Source organism: Salarias fasciatus, chromosome 7, assembly GCF_902148845.1.
Source record: "Salarias fasciatus chromosome 7, fSalaFa1.1, whole genome shotgun sequence".
NCBI lineage: Eukaryota > Metazoa > Chordata > Actinopteri > Blenniiformes > Blenniidae > Salarias > Salarias fasciatus.
Window position 1 is genome coordinate 14,982,084 of NC_043751.1, and position 17,665 is coordinate 14,999,748.

A 17,665-nucleotide genomic window follows, 5' to 3' on the forward strand; every position below is an offset into this window, starting at 1 on the left:
TAAAGCATCGTCTCATTGCTTCCATTCGCTCCTGCAGCCCGCATATCTGGGCGTGCAGGCAAGGCTCGCTGGCCTCTACCTCCCCACCCCTGCTTACAAAACAAATCAAGCAACAATCTACATGCGTAATAAATTACGAATAAATATTACAGATAGATAGATAAATAGATAGATAGATAGATAGATAGATAGATAGATAGATAGATAGATAGATAGATAGATAGCTAGATTACAGGAGATTTGAGAACATTTCTGTGAGGACATTTGCATGAGAAAAGATAGCAATCCACCAGGGTTACAATTCAATGAATTGAGAACACATCGACAGACATAAAAAACATTTATTTGCACGCAGAAAGGAAAGTAAAAAAACAAAAACAAACAAATAAAGACGCGCTGACGTTCTTTACGTGCGCTGTGACGTCAGAGGCACGTCCCGGGCAGATGAGGCAGACTGCAGCTGATGGAGGGCTGGTAGTGATGTAATGTGGCCGCTCTGGTGACTACGGATGGCTGTTTGCGCCAGGCTCTGCGGAGTGGGTCAGTCTCGGAGGTGCCGGAGGCGTCAGCGGAACAACCAGCAGGACCAGGGCAGCGATTCCGACATGGACGAGGAGGAAGGGGAGAGGATTGTGGGCCAGAGGCAAGGGGACGTCTGCGGCGGAGGCCCGGAGCGCGGCGCCGCCGCCGCCACTGCAGGGCCGAGTGACGCTGGTGAATATGGCAGCGGTCATGTCAACAGAGAGGGCTCCACGGGACCTCCACACCCGCAGTGCTTAGCGGAGCTGCCCCCGGAGCTTTTGGTGGAAATATTCTCTCTGCTCCCCGGAACAGTTCTGCCAAATGTCGCGCTCGTCTGCAAGAAATTCAGACAAATCCTCAACACGGAAACCATCTGGAGGAGGCGGTGCATGGAAGGTAAATATAGCTGCTGCTGCTGCTGGACGAGAGACACCATTTAAACCCGAACTGGGAACTTTAGATAGCCAAATAAAGCATTGGGTCGTGTAATGGTCTCAGATGTGTGCACGGAGCTCCTTACAGTGCGTGTCAGCTCTGAATTCTTGGAAATGTGTTCTCCCTAAAAGCATTTCTATTGATCTGTGGAAATAAAATAAATTACGTTTAACCCAGTGGCTGATTTAAAATAATAATAATTATAATAGAGGAAACAAGGCCACTCAGCCGTTCTGTGCAGCTGATCAGTGTTGCTGCAGGGTCGGACCTACTCTCTCTCTCAGACCCGGGGGACGATGATAAGATCGTTCATTGAGGAGGGGCCTTTGAAGTTACGTGTATGTGCAGAATAATAAGACTGAAATGTACAAATCTACAAATGCATTTCTGTTTTGTTCTGCTTTTGCACTTACAGGTGCATCTAAGAAAATTGCAATACATTTTAAAAGTTTGTTTTCTCTCTGCATAATAAACCAAAAACATTTTTTTTATATATTTTAGCATTTTGAGACTCTGTTTTTTTGTTTTTGTCATTTTGATGACCTTGTAAAATTTGTTAAATATTTTTCGTTTTGTGTAAAACGTATGAAAATTGCGAAAATCTCTCATAATTGGCAAAATGTCTTTTTTACATCATGTTTTTTTAGATGCAAGTTCTTAAACCTAATGTCAAAAACAAGTAATGTGCAGCAAAATCTCGAAAAGTGAAGTAAGGAGAAAAAAGTAATTTATTTTTCTTTATTGTGCTTAAATAAAAATATTGTTTTTCATGTTTATTTGTATATAAAGTATGTTGTCCTTCAGTTCTTTGCACTTTCAAGTCAAATTCATCTCTGCATGATGGAATTTCAGACCTTTTGTGATCATTAATTAAAGGTGGAGTTAAAATGCATGGCTCATTTACTCCTCCCCCATATGCTGTGTAGTCCTAATAAAATCAACTGATGGTTAATTTTTTCCCTATTTTGTTATTACTTTTTTTTCTCTGCAGAATTTGGCATGAAGGAGGATTTGAGGAAGATGGAAGCGGGAGGAGTGTCCAGCCAGGATCTTTATGTGAAACGTCAGTTTTGCAGCACTTATGACATACATTAACCCATACCTCCAGGATAATGCACCGTTTTGTGTCATTGATTTAGACAAAACAACTATATCTCTACTTGATGATGCATCTTGAGTGATATGAATCTATGGCGCAAGTTGCAATGTTTGGCTGTTGTGTCACCTGTAAAAGGGAACTACCACATATCTGATTACTGTCAAAATGTGACTTGACAAGTTTATGGGAAGTGACTTGTGTATTCCAATGATTCGATACAAAAAATACAAATATTGACAAAAAGTGTAGATAAGTGGATTTAGTTATTTATTTATTATTCATATGTAAAACCAAACAAACTCATGTCTTAAAAACATCCAGATCATTCTATTCAGATCATTTGATATGATAATAAGCGTGCTTAAAAAACTAACTTCCTGTTTTTAGTTAGTCTAGCTTCAAGTCACATGCTCCAGAATGTTTCATACTGGACTTGTGAAACCCTACAATGTGATAGAAATAGAACGTGTGATCTACATCTTCTGCAAACGTAACACTTCATACACTCGGTTAATTAAAGCCTGATATGCTTTATCACCGTTTTGCACGGACTGCAAAACAGTTTCTTCTTGATGGTGCCCAAACATACGGGAACTGTTTGTACTGTCTGTCATGCTTGATAACTCTCATTCATCCTGGTTAATTTGTTATTTGAAGAAAAAGTGCAAACGTTTCGTAAAATCACAAGTTGTATTATGTCACTGAGTTGTTGGTTTTTTTTCTGCAAATTTAAGCACAAGATTGCAATTTCATGTTTCATTGAGAGATAATTTATAATGCGAAGAGCATTGTTGGGTCATCCATAGTATTTTGGTACGTGGGGAGGACATCAAGATTGAATGTTGACATTATTGCCCTTTTAATTGAGGTTTCTATATTCCATGAAAACCTGGCTTGTGGATGGTGTTCTGGGTGTGTCTGTTCTCAACCTATGTTTTCACACATGATTTCTGTCAGTAGCAGAGTGTTCTGGTTTTTATTTTTTTTTTAGTCACAAGATGTACTGTTAGTGGTTGTTAGAGCTGTTGGCTTTATGGATGAGCTGTTTTGGCACATTGCTGCCCGTGCTAGATCGCCGTCCTCGCCTGAGCTCGTCTCGGTGCGTAGCGGCTCTACACATTTCCTGTGTTGTGCCTGTGCAGGTGTCAACCCGCGGGTGAAGTCTGGGCGCTTTATGAAGCTCCTCCCGGACTACGAGCATATGGACTATAGAGATGTATACACACACTGTATGTACACGGGCCTGGCGGTGGATCGTGCAGCATGAGGGATTGTGTGTGTGTGTGTCTTATATTGATTTAATTTTTTTGCGTTGAGCATACTGAGCTAATGTGTTGAGAATTCTCCTCGAGTTTGCTTACATATTAACCTGGTGTTCTTCCTTTCAAAGCTTGATGGGACACATCAAATTAAACCGCATGTTGCCCTAAAAGGACAACAATGCAGACGTTGCATCAGTTTCTAAATGCAGATGCATCCAGCTCTTCCACGGTTCACTGTGAAATGGACGTCGTCATAATTGTATGTGCGGTGTGTCGTTCAGCAGCTCGACTGACAGAACCAATGAAAAGTTGATGCTTCTCCCCCTTTTGGGTTTACATCTTATGAGTTCATCTCTTAACAAGACTAAACAAAGAGTTGCGTTTGTCGTTCTGTGAGTTTAACCATGCAAAGTGCAGCACCGAGCAACCGGAAAGTGCTGCAGTGCAGAAACTGATTACCCCCTGCATGCTGTTGTGCTTTTGTGTTGCAGTGCTTCACCCATACAGGCATATCCTGGGCCTATGGCAGCCAGATATAGGCCCTTATGGTGGATTGCTCAATGTTGTGGTGAGTAGTCTTCCTCAATCAAGACATGAGGATTCGGACTAGAGATAGCACTCGACCACTTTTGCACAAAAAACAAGATGTCATTCAGAATGGAGTCATGTTGAGCCTCTAATGTTTTGAGGTCGTCAAGCAGAAGATGCGGTAAGTCATGACATTTTTTTCCTTCTAGGTTGACGGGCTGTTCATCATCGGATGGATGTATTTGCCCCCTCATGACCCCCGTGTTGAGGATCCCATGAGAAGACGGCCGCTCTTTCGCATCCACATGTGGGAGAGCAAGAAGGCCACCGTGGAGTGCATGTACGGACACAAAGGCCCACACAAAGGAGACATACAGGTGAGGGAGTACAGAATGGACTTTTGTGAGTTTTTAGTGCCGCCTTCGACACAGTAGACCACCACATTTTAATAAACAGATTGAGTCACCTGGTGGGCCTCTCTGGTACTGTTCTTAACTGGTTCAGTTCTTATCTCACAGATCGATGTTTTTATCTAAGTATGGATACTTGTTCCTCAGGAACCCATGAAATCAGGTGTGGGGTTCCCCAAGGTTCAATTTTAGGTCCCATACTTTTTAGTCTCTATATGCTTCCACTTCATCAGGAGACACGGCATTAGTTGCCATAGCTACGCTGACGACACTCAAACTGTACATCGCCGTGTCTCCTGATGACTCAGGGCCAATAGAAACCCTTTTTAACTGTATTTCAGACATTAAGTCATGGATGGCAGTGAATTTCCTACAGCTCAACCAGGACAAGACTGAGATTTTAGTTATCGGTCCTGAAGGTCAGAGAGAGAAAATTTTACCTAAATTACGGGATTTTAAACCAGCACAATCAGCTAAGAACCTGGGCGTGATTTTCGACTCTGAGCTAAATTTTATTCCACACATTAAGAACATAACTAAGATTGGATTTTATCACCTTAAGAATATAGCCAGAGTCCGCCTGTTTCTCTCTCAGGCCAGTACAGAGGTGCTAATGCAGCTTTTATCTCCTGTAGATTAGATTACTGTAATGCCTTGCTCTCTGGTCTTCCCAAAAAGAACATTTTTAACCTACAACTATTACAGAACTCAGCCGCACGCGTGCTAACGAGGACCAGGGGGCGGGCCCACATAACACCGGTTTTACAGTCGCTGCATTGGCTCCCTGTCCGCTTCAGGATCGTTTTTAAAGTTCTCTTTTTAGTTTTTTAATGTCTTAACGGCCTTGCGCCTTCTTATTTAGCTGATTTGTTTTTACCCTATCGACCCTCGCGGGCCCTGAGGTCCTCTGGCAGTGTCTTATTGTGTGTTCCTAAAGCTAGAACCAGGACTCATGGCGAGGCGGCTTTTAGCCACTATGGCCCCCGCCTGTGGAACAGCCTGCCGGAGAACCTCAGGACCGCAGAGACTGTTAATATTTTTAAAGGGAGGTTGAAAACACACCTTTTTAATCAGGCTTTTAACTGACCTTTTATAGTCCTCTTATTCCATTTTTATTTATGTAATTTTATTCTATTTTATTACGTACTTTTAACTTGTTTTACTTTTTTACTTTGTAATCCTATCTTACTACTTTATTTTAATTTCGTATCATATTTTATCACGTTTTAGCTGTTTAATTTCAGTGTTTCCTCAGGGGGGGTCCTTCACACCGGGAGTTGGTCCCGGTCTGGTGTTGGGGTTACTTTGCCTGGGTCCTCTGGTCTCGGCAGGCCTGGGGGTCCCCACACTTCGGTGTGCGGGTTTCCTTGGTCTGGTGGGGTCGGGGGTCGGGCGCTGGAGCCCCATGTATTAATGACCCTCGATTTCTCCTGGTGTGGATGGCCCCGCTGGTAGTGTTTTCCCAAGATGCTCAGTGCCATGCCATGTCTCCTGTGTTCTGTGCAACATAATGGGAGAGTGTGTGCGTGTGCACGTGTGTGTGCGCGTGTGTGTGATGCATCATGTTTGTTGGCACGGTTTTTTTTAATTCTTCTGGTTTTTATGTCTGTTTTTAATGTTCAGCACTTTGCGTTATTTTTATAAACATGAAAAGTGCTGTGTGAAATAAAATTTGATTTGATTTGATTTGATTTGATTTAGAAATGGGCCATTGTATAATGTTTCGTCTGTTGCTTTCAGACGGTGAAGAAGGATGAATTTTCAACTAAATGCAACCAGACTGATCATCATCGGATGCCGGGAGGCAGACAGGAGGTGAGTGGAATCACAGAAAGACGCTTAGAGACGGTTGATGGGCAGTTTTAATGATTTTATAGGTCCAAATATAAGACAGTTCCCCTTTCCACAAGGCTCATATTTAGAGGACGGTTTTTCTGACTAAAGGTAATTAAAACACATTTGATTAGACACTTGTTGATATTTCTTAATACTGGTAAGGGAACAGAAAAATGCATACGTGCTAAATAGTGCAGTCATCTTAGATGCTTTTCTTTGTCAGTACCGTCTCTAGTGTCCTCAGACTCCTCCCATCGTTCTCCCGCTCGCCGGTTACACTCTCACTATCGTCACTCCTGTGTTCAGCTTCTGTCTGCTCCTCCTACAGTTTGTCCTCTTCGCTGCTATCCAAAGCATTTCTTATCGTTTTCGGAAGCCATTATCATTGCTTTCTATGGAAATGGCATCTTGTGCTGGATGAATCATTTACGGAGCAGACAGACTGAGGTCGCTCTAATTCACGGAGTCACTGAGTGCATGATCACCAGAAGGAGTCACTCTTTTCAAGTCTATTTCAGATTATCACTCACCTGTTTGGGAATGTTACTAACAACACTGAGATAAGTCTGAGAGGTGAACACTAGATACCAAATATGATCATTTGTTTCTCACACGTTTCCAGGAAAATACATTCTCATATATCTGAATGTGTTTACAGCATGTGTTTACAGACTTTACTACTTTCTAAGTGCTGAAATTAAAGTGTGTCATTTTGTGCATTGTGTGTGTAGGAGTTCAGGACATGGTTGGAGGAAGAATGGGGCCGGACTCTGGAGGAAATCTTCCATGAACACATGCAGGAGCTCATCCTGATGAAGTTTATATACACTAGTCAATATGAGTACGGCTTTTTCTTTTCCTTACATACGCTCTCATCGTTGCTGAAATCAAATGTTAGCTCAGATTTTTTTGAGCTGAGGAGCTTTGACCTTAAATTTTGGAAAGTGTTCATGTTTGTGAGGTTTGGTTAGGTTAAAACAAAACATGGAAATGATTGTTTTTTGTTGAATTTGACGTGTGAAACGAGCAGATCAGACTCCTTGAGAGGCTCCTCTTAATTCAAAATTTGGGACACCTGCAAAGCAGCACTGATCAAACTGTTGAATAATAGACACAAGAATGACCTGCGGCTCTTCTTCGATTTTCTCCGGCAGTAATTGTTTGACGTATCGAAGAATCTACCTGCCTCCTGCGATGCCCACAGACCTGCTGCAGCCAGGCTTGTTCAAGGGCACCTATGGCAGTCACGGCCTGGAAATTGTCATGCTCAGTTTCCACGGGACGTCCGCCAGGGCGACGAAGCTTACAGTAAGTTAGTAAATCATGGTTCGAAGGGGCAGTGCTTTTTCTGAAATTACTCTAAGATTCTAGAAATGTATACTTTCAGGGAAAATTAGAGCTGTGGTCACACTGTAATTGCATTCCGCTCTGCAGGGAGACCCCAACGTCCCCGCCGGGCAGCTCACCCTGGACGTGGACCTGAGTCGGCCCGTGGTCCTCCCCGAGCTGGAGAAGCAGCGCAGCATCGAGGAGCTGTCCCGACTGGTGGCGGGAGTGCAGAGGGAGGTGGAACAGCAGGCGGGCGGCGCGTCTTCAACAGCCAGACGTGCAGCGGAAGGGCCCAGCGGTGGCGCCGGTGCAGCGGAAGAGATGGCGGCAGACCACGGTGCCTGTTCAGACGGCTGCCAGCCGGGCACCAGCAGCAGCAGCAGCAGCAGCAGCAGCAGCAGCAATGAAACGCAGCCCTTCGTCCTGCCTCTAGGGGTCATGGCTCGCAATGAGGTGTACCCTCGCACCTGCAGGAAATGGTAAGAACTCAGTAAAAGAAAATTCACATGTGGAGTGCATTTGATTCGTCATCATTCTGTTGCTAAATATGAGATTGATCAATTGCATTTCTTTTCCAGCTTCTACGGGACAGGCCTGATTGCTGGGCACGGCTTCACGAGTCCGGAGCGCACCCCGGGGCTCTTTGTTCTGTTTGACGGGGACCGCTTTGGTTTCATCTGGCTGGAGCTGAAGTCTTTTAGTCTTTACAGCCGCCTGACGGACCACCTAGCCCACGCTCACGCTCCAAACATGGAGCGATTCGAGGCCATGCTGCGCAACATGCAGTCCTGGACATCCTGATGCACCAAGCTTTAAGTCTCTCTTGCACCACGCAAGACATATTAACAATCATTCGACACGAATCATCTCTGTCCTCCACAGACACCACCGCCACGCTAGCTCATGACCTGAACTCCCCCGGTTCTGTCTATAACTGCGCTGGGTTTTGCATAGTTACATCAGCGTGACCTGGCACACTCTCGGGTCCGTTCCCATGCAGGCACTCTGAAAGACGTCCCACAGGTGTCGCCACGCCTCAGTATGACCTTAACCCTGTTGTGCAGCATGATAACAGCTCACCTGAAAAGTTTTATTTATTTATTTATCCCCTGCAGGAAAAGGAATGATACCACTTATTATGGATCAAACTGTATGTGCCTCTGAAACCATGTCTGTACTTGGTAGTGCTTGAAAAAGAAAATGGAGTCTCATGTATTCTACTATATGATAGTATTATACTGATTTCAGTGCCCATCCTATTAAACTGCATGCTGCGTTTTATTTAGATTGAGTCACATTACACTCATAACCACTATCTGAACATGTTTTACCTTCACAAAGCAGCATGCGCCGCTTTTCACTTTCGTTTTTTTTTTTTTTTTGACTTAATTGAGACATCAAAATTTAAAAGAAGACAGCATCTCAGGTGTTATTTCCTCTTTTCCACAAGTCAGTTAAAAACAGGACAAAAGTATTTATGTGTATAGCAAAAATGTATCTACTTACATTTGTTGTATTGATTTGTTTATTAGAAATACTGAGGGAGTTTTTCCAACTGTGTAATTTTCTAACTCTTGACCCACTGTCTTATCAAACACTGTAGCAACATCAGCCCTTTGAACTTCAGAAAGATTTGATTCACTGACACACGCCTCGGTCCATGGTCCAACATCAGACATACCTAATATCACCACACCCAACCAACTGTGTAACTTGGAGAGCTGTATTGTATTGCAATAGATTAACATAACCTATACATAAGCTGGATTTTTAATCAAAGTAATGAAATTATACTGTTCACGTGCTTCTGTATTTATGGTCTGAAATCAAATCTTTTCTCACCTTTAAAAATGTAGTGCATTAGTTGTTTAAATGGCTGACACAGTGTTTGCCTGGCTTTATACCTGCAAAAGCTGTTTCCTTCCAGTTTTCCTATTTATTTTGAACTTGAGACAAAGCTAGCTGAACATTATAAAGACTAACGGCTCAAAGTGCATCTCAGATTACCAAGTGAGTGTCTGTGCGTCTCATTATGGCCTGGTAGTATTGCCCAGTAGCTTTCCTACTCCAAGTGCACTTTTCTGGGCAGCTTTGTGAATTATTCAAATACTACTGGCCAGCACTTTTATATCAGACTGCAGCTTTACAAATATTTGCAAAAAAAATATATTAAAAAAAACAGCTGAAACATCTTTGGGTTTATTTATGCCATATTTTATCAATTTAATCTCAAGTTCAGTATATTTGTTTTCTACAGTTGCCCTTTCTGTAAACCCAGCTATTTTAGTTATTTGCCTTTTGGGAGTGTTGCTTTGTACTATTTTAAATGCCATATGCCTGATTTTGAGGAAAACAAGACCTATTGAACTGCTCACATCAGACTTCAGGGAGCTTTTCAGCTTAAGCGCTCTTCTCAGTAATAAAAAAAGGAACAAAAAAAACCTCTTTGTTACATCAGTTCATTTTTTTAATAGTCTATTTTCTGTTGTCTGTTACCACCACAATGAATAAGCTTATTTTTCTCTTTTTTTGTTTTGTTTTTTAACTGTGGTGTTAAAGTGCAGTTAGATTATGTTCATAGGTGGTGATATATTATGCAAAATGCTTCTATTGCACAACAGAAAGAAAATCTTGTCAGTTGAGAAAAGTTATCTTTAGATCATCGTGTTCGTTTTCCACAGTACTGTGACAAACCTTGATTATGAGCAGGATTTGTGATGAGTCAATCAGCAACTCCTCACACAGACCTGTGCATGTGTGTGTGCTGAAACAACACAAAGTCAAAGATACAAATCCAAAATAATCAAGTTTTTTTGTAATTATAAAACAGATTATCACTGAGACACCAGCCTTTGGTTTGAACTACAGTTTCCACATCATTCATATTCTGTTGAAAAGATTTACTATATTAGTCATGACATACAAAGTACATCTGAAGTTCAATCATCCCGCTACTCCATCTCCTACACCACAACATACACTTCAAGGGCTTGAGGCACGAGAACTGATCCCAAATGGGACATTTATGCCAATCAATTAACCTGATTGGGTGTTTTTGGACTGTGGGAGGAAACAAGAGTACAAAGAGAAATCCCATGCAGACATATAGCAAAGATGCACTCTCTAAGCCCCAAGGGCAGTGTGGCTGTGTGTCACTCCAGGGAAAAAAAAAAGATTACTCAGAACTAAAAAATAACATTAATATCAGAATTTCCAAAAAGGTCTTTCAGGCAACAAGAAATGGATTGAAAACGTGAAGTTGATCTGTAGCAATGAAGGATGATCAAACCTTAAGGATTGGTGAGAATAAATTCTACAAGTGTTCCAACTGTTCTGGATTACTGATAATCCCCTCTGTCTGCATTATAGCAGTGTTGGAACACACTTTGGTACCATACACTTGTAAGCATCAATTCAACAGTATTGTACCAGTGTGTCAGGGTTCATTCTATAGCAAGATAATGACCCAAAACTTAGGTCAAAGCTATGCTAGAACTTTATTTGGAAACAAGAACACGATGGTAAACTCGAAAACATTGAGTAGCGAACAGTTTCCAAAATGAAACCCCATCGAGCTGCTTTGGATCAACCAGTCATTATGAAAGCAGCACATTTATGAGAGTTACAGAGTTGGGAAAATCTTTCTGAAGAATAATTGATTTCCTTTGCAGAAAGAAAACCAGGAGTGTTTACAGCTGCTACATCTGCTGGAGGTGGTTGGCAGTCAAATGCATAGAATGTGTTTTGGTTTGAAAATTGATTCCAAGATTTCATTTTTATCTCAGATCATTTATTTGTTCTATACTTTTAAAGTTTTAGGTTTTAGCATACCCCATTAGCAGTGTTGAGGAAGTTCACTTTAAAAAGTCATTATAGATTATGGTTACTTCTGCACTTCTTCTGCAAACGAGTAATTGAGTTAGTAACTAAGTTCTAGGTAAAGCAACTTGTGTTAATATGTCAAAGATTTGGAGTTCAATTATTTGTTAAAACTGAATATATGATTAATAAAATAAATGGAAACTTGACAGATTAAACTACAAACAGGAAACACAACATTATTCAAATGTTGCTTGGTGATAATATGAGACAAAATACCAATTAAATTTAAGCATTTCTGAAATTGTAAAAGAATAATAATACACACAGTAGATGTATGCAAGGGCGTTTTTCAGCTGTTACAAACGTGCGGTCACTGAGCTGTCACCATGAGCGTACACTCAGTGGTTCTGTGGCCACTAAAGAGAGGGGCGAATGTGACAGAATGATAATTTACTCAATAGACCACTGGAAAACGTGCCACTTTTGAAACTTTTGAAATGATGATTACACCCCTCGATGTTTGTGAAAAGATGCATGTACTTCCATTTAAAAGCTGTCTTTGAATGGTCAGGGCTCTGTCAGACTGTGTCGCTATCATGTCACGTGACACATTTGGAACCAGTGAGGTTCCTTCTTTCTGTGCACAAACCTGATGCACCAACGGCTCAACTGGACTTTGATGGAGGAAAAACCCAAGCTGAAAGCGATGAATTACAGTAACGGAACCGCGCCTCATATTATTGTCAGCAGTGGCAACTATATTGTAGTGCTGGAGAAAGTAATTAGATTACTTGTTACTAAAAAATAGTAATGCTGTTAGTAATGCCCATCCATGCAACCATCCATCCACTTTCTACCGCTTATTCGGGGCCGGGTCGCGGGGGCAGCAGTCTCAGCAGGGATGCCCAGACTTCCCTGTCCCCAGACACTTCCTCCAGCTCCTCTGGGAGGATCTCAAGGCGTTCCCAGGCCAGCGAGACATAGTCTCTCCAGCGTGTCCTGGGTCTTCCTCGGGGTCTCCTCCCGGTGGGACATGCCCGGAACACCTCCCCAGGGAGGCGTCCAGGAGGCATCCTAACCAGATGCCCGAGCCACCCCAACTGGCCCCTCTCGATGTGGAGGAGTAGCGGCTCTACTCCAGGCTCCTCCCTGGTGACTGAGCTCCTCACTTTATCTCGGGAGCGCCCAGCCACCCTACGGAGGAAGCTCATTTCAGCCGCTTGAATCCGGGATCTTGTCCTTTCGGTCATGACCCAAAGTTCATTACCATAGATGAGGGTGGGAACGTAGATTGACCGGTAAATCGAGAGCTTAGCCTTTTGGCTCAGCTCCTTCTTCACCACGACGGACCGATACAACGACCGCATCACTGTGGCCGCTGCACCGATCCGCCTGTCAATCGCACACTCCGTCCATCCCCCACTCGTGAACAAGACCCCAAGATACTTAAACTCCTCCACTTGGGCCAGAGTCTCTCCATCGACCTGGAGAGGGCAATCCACCTTGTTCCGGTCGAGGACCATGGCCTCGGATTTGGAGGTGCTGATCCTCATCCCTGTCGCTTCACACTCGGCTGCGAACCGCCCCAGTGCATGCTGTAGGTCTGGGTTCGATGAAGCCAACAGGACAACATCATCTGCAAAAAGCAGAGATGAAATCCTGTGGTCCCCGAACCGGACCCCCTCCGGCCCCTGCCATTTATTTTAATTCCGTTAACCCCATCACTGGTCCTCACAATAAAGTTCAATTTGACCTAGCTATGCAAATGAGCGACTATGCAAATTAGATGATTACGTCATTGAGAACGTTCCCGACTGAGCAGTTTGCAACAATGTATCATTTAAATGACTGTCACTTAAATGATACATTGTTACATGAATAAAGGAGTTGGCAACAATGTATCATTTAAATGATACATTGTTGCCAACTCCTTTATTCATTTAATGACATCACCTAATTTGACCTAGTTATGCAAATGAGCATGCACAGGAGAGAGAGAACACACAGATGGGAAGAGAGACACAGGTTAAGTAGACAGGATTTTTTTTTTCCTGAAGTTTCCAAGCAGTATTTGAAGTATTTTGTTATGCTTCCTTGAGCCTGGCTGTGGTGTCCATCTTATGGCATTGGTCATCTGATTCAGATAACCAGATAAAAATAAAGCAAAATTAAATCAAAACAACAGGCTGGCAAACCAGAATTTGATTGGCCATCTTATATCTCATCAATGACAGTCTATTGTCACCCGCCAGATGCAATATGCTGTTCCACAGCCTTCTGTTTAATCCCTTTTCCTGTGTAGATGAATTAGAATGGTCCACTACTTTTCGTGGGGGTTAGCATCCATTTTCTTCCATTTTGTTGTCTTATTGAAAATATACGACTGGGACTGGAGCGTAAGAAGCTGTGGTCCCGGTTGTCTCGGAGTGGGGATGCAGGGGAGTCACCTTTACCTTATGTACCAACCTGCTCCTAACCTGGGGCTTAACATTGCCAAAAAATTGTAAGTTGACCATATGGGAACTAGATAGCAATGGTTATACAGTTTACATGGAATCAGGAGCCATAATTGTCAAACCTAGAAGTACACTGTTAAAATTGTACTCCTGTGGCAGTGAGGATGAATCTGTTGTAGAACCCATAATCCTAACCCACAAATTAACCTTACATACACAGAGGCCACAGGCTGGATTTGAACAATTTTTATTTTTGTGAGGGGGACATCAGGGTAATCACAACCAGCACTTTGTGGTGAATTTGTCATCCATCAAGTCAGTATGAGTGCTAAAGACCACAGAATTGAAAACACCAATAATGAAACTTTACAGTCATTTAATGACAATCCAGATGACCGGAAAGACAGTGTTCAACAGTGGAACAAAGCAATCTTAAAAATTCTAAACTGTGATGAACAATTTCTATATGTAAAGTAGGGCTGTCACGATATCAAATTCTCTCTTCACGATAATCATGACCAAAAAATATCATGATAACGATATTATCACGATATCAGCAAAAAATTAACTAATAATGGTACAAACATAAAGCCAATCTTACAAATGTCTCATTTTTGTGAAAACCTCTTTTGCTCATTAGAATTAAAAAAATAATCAAAAACTGACAAAACAGAAAAAGACAATTTTGTTGTTCTACAGCTCACTGTGCTCAGTTCTCTCCTGACGTTGTTTGATCTTCTCTGGGAGGATCTGAGTCATGAAGACAAACCGATCCTTCTTCAGGTGATGTGCAACCACCTGCTCCTTCAGACCAATGACCAGATGCTGTTCTTCTGCTCCATACTTTGGCCAGTGAGCCAGTCCGTCCCCGTTAGGAGACCTACACAAACAAGAGCACTGGTTATGAAAAAGCATCACTGATGTACAGTACTGTGAAAACTTTCAGGGTGAAAGTCCAACTTCTGTGTTACATATAAAACAATCATTAAGACGGATCATTAAGATGGATGATTTTGTTGCAACTGGATGTCCATGAATTTACAATTTGGAGAAGCAGAGAATCTGAGAAACTTTATCACGTTGCATTTTATGATCAAAAGCCTTTTGTCTGTGCACCTTTTTATTTCATAGCTGCCTAGATTTTAGCATGTTTCTGGATGTAAAGACTACGAACAGTAATTCCTACCCCGTCCGGGCAAAGTTGGCCCAGTAGCTCATGACAGTTCTGGTCAGCTGTTCCTCCTCTTTAGGGCATGTTTCTAAAGTGACATGAATAATATATGATAGTGAGTCATTCTGCATCCTAAGAACAATACAGCATCACACACATCAGGGGCTTTGTCAAAATACTGATTTTTACAATCTCTTTACCTTGTAATGTAACATGAGCAGTTGTAAAGCATAATCCAAACACCGTCAGGATGTCATCTGCATGGTCACACTTCACAAAGCTTGGCCTTCTTTTCTGCACCATCTTGAGAGGATGTTGATATTCATACAAATAAACAGCAGCACCAGCATCTAAAGAAGAAAAATGGGTGTGACATTTTTAAGGTAAATGGGCTAAAGCATATAAAACAGATTGGGTGAATGGACAAAACGGTGAAGTGTTGAAAAACATACCTCGGTGCGCGTTAGCAGTTTTGATACCTGAAACATAAAATATCAGGTCTCCGAGCAAATTGGTGAGACCATCTCTATTTTTCACTCGATCTTCTCCAGTTCCAATATATTCCTCTGTCAGCAGTTCTTGTAAAACTGCATTTTTCTAATGGAAAAAAAAAAAAAAAAGGAAAGGCTTCTTTTAATGCAAGACTAATTTTCTCACTGTTGATAAGAAGTTTTTTTGGTATTCCTTCAAGGTCATACATGTTCAAGAAAAGGAAAATTGCGTAATCAAGCTTTATCTGTCTTACATCAGGGAGAAAAATGGACATCAGGTTCACAAACAGCTCCCGGTCTATTCCCTCAGTCCAGTCTGAAGGAGCGAGGTACTACAGAAAAACCCCAACATAAATGAACTTTTAGGATGCACAACGCAAGAACATCTTCTAAATGGACATTTGGATATTTGAACAATTCTCCTTAACTTACAGAAGGAAGAGCATATCCGCCCTCGTCGTTAGTAACACCAGTCATGAATGGTACAGTTTGGAGTTCATGTTTGTGGAACAGCTCATCCACAGGTTTTCTCAAGAAGTGTCCGTCAACAGTGACAGAAGCTGTCAGTGTTCGATCCTAGACAAAATGTTACAGTTGAAAGTTAAAACTTATGTCTATCATCAGGTAGGTTAATAATCAACCACACATACAGAAGTCTTGTATATTGAGCACACAGTGGTTTACCTCTGCAAGAGCGATGATGGGATCAATGTCAAGGTGTCTCATGCATTCGCTAAACTTCTTTGTGGTCTCCAAGCTACAGCCAGTCAAATTTGCAACAACCTGTGCACAGAGAACATTATGCTGCAATTTTCTGCCGTATCAGAAAATTTGTGCACACAACAGAAAGAGCTCACAGATACTGAACCTTCGTCACTGGTAGGGGATTGTTTGACACAAGCGAATCCATGGCAGCCGTGCCGCTCTGAGCAATGGCTCGGTGGAAAAGGCCATCAGACAACGGTGAGAGGAGCTGTTCATGACAGAAAATATTGAAATATGAAAATATTACAAGTATTTCTACAGAGTTGCCTTGAAATGAAATAAGTGCACAGATTTAATGATTTTTTTAACCTTTATCCACAAAAAGGTACATATTTGGATTTGCAACACAAGAAAAGCAAATCTTTAATAACAGCTGAACACACTTCAAACCCGGAAGACCTCTCTATGTCAGTGCTGTAGACTCTGTTGGTGTGGATCAGGAAGTTAATTTCTCACCTATCTTTGCCATACAGCTTCATGTCATCCATGTAGAACAGGTTGATGTGGCCACCTGCTACTGTCCCCAAACCCATTATTTAAATTGACCCAAATTGAAAATGAACACATTGTGATTGTTTATAGAAACATCAGGTGTTTTATCCTGTGATCACATACCAGGAGGGAGACGCTCACTCCACCAGCAGACTCTCCAAATATTGTAACCAAATCCGGGTTTCCTCCAAAGTTGTGAATATGCTGCTGGATCCACTTCAAGGCTTCTACCTGGTCCAACAGGCCATAGTTTCCAGCCAAATGCTCATCTCCAGTACTGGATAAAACACAAAGTCAGAGTCTGACAGGTTTCATTCAGTCTTGTAAACTTTCTTTGATTTCATGTTAACAAGTTACTCAGAACAATATCCACTGCTGCTGGTTTGAGTTGGTTTACCTGAGAAAGCCCAAGACTCCCAAACGGTACTGGACCAGAACCACAACCATGTCCTGGTAAGCAGCAAGAGCAGAGCCGTCATACGTGGAGGCAGACCCGAAGTTAAGGCCTCCACCATGGATCCAGACCATGACCTGGAAAAGTCACAATGAAACATTATTATCTCACTTAAGTACATTTCACATGATGAAATACTTTATTTATACTCAGCTACAGTAAAGATGTTATTAGTGTTGGGTTGGGTGGTTAACATCACCATTTATGAAAATATGCTGATTAGCATAATGTGAGTCGATACATTAACACACAAAATCAAACACTCTAGAACAAAAAAGCACCACAAGTCCTGATTATGTTTTGCTCCTGGTCGGAGTAGGATATATCCGATGCATCAAGCTGTGTTTGTTAGTTGTCACGTTACTCATTTAAGGTTGATTTTCTAAATATGCTTATATTTTTCAAGTGTTTATATCTGGTCAACATGATGGGATTTCCACAGCTGTTGCTCTGGTATCGTGACAGAACACTGTCAGGGAGCAAAAAGATTTTATTTCAATATGGATACACAATTACAACACATAAAAATATGGCACTTTAATTTTTTTTTTTTTTTTTTTTATTGTAATTTGTTCTGTGTGTGTCTTTCACGA

The 17,665-nt window shown here is 41.8% G+C and overlaps 2 protein-coding genes across 3 annotated transcripts in view; one reads left to right on the plus strand and one right to left on the minus strand.

Annotated features, from left to right (window-relative positions):
* The first annotated feature begins 426 nt into the window (after positions 1 to 426).
* fbxo31 (F-box protein 31) lies at positions 427 to 9,849 on the plus strand. Of its 2 annotated transcripts, XM_030096537.1 has the most exons (10): positions 427 to 918; positions 1,949 to 2,020; positions 3,199 to 3,285; positions 3,810 to 3,886; positions 4,056 to 4,223; positions 5,997 to 6,071; positions 6,824 to 6,933; positions 7,247 to 7,400; positions 7,527 to 7,900; positions 8,000 to 9,849. In XM_030096537.1, the coding sequence occupies exons 1-10, from the start codon at positions 510 to 512 to the stop codon at positions 8,220 to 8,222; spliced, it is 1,749 nt and encodes a 582-aa protein (XP_029952397.1). In that variant the 5' UTR covers positions 427 to 509; the 3' UTR covers positions 8,223 to 9,849. The 2 variants fall into 2 exon arrangements, with proteins under 2 accessions (XP_029952397.1, XP_029952399.1); XM_030096539.1 differs by lacking the exon at positions 3,199 to 3,285 and having other exon boundaries at positions 428 to 918.
* Positions 9,850 to 13,938: 4,089 nt separating this feature from the next.
* The window catches only part of ces2b (carboxylesterase 2b), a 34,846-nt gene continuing 31,119 nt past the window's right edge, over positions 13,939 to 17,665 (minus strand). The window contains exon 26 of the mRNA XM_030096536.1: positions 13,939 to 14,497. Within this exon, the coding sequence (XP_029952396.1) occupies positions 14,393 to 14,497 (105 nt within the window). The 3' untranslated portion in view covers positions 13,939 to 14,392. The remainder of the gene's footprint in view (positions 14,498 to 17,665) is intronic.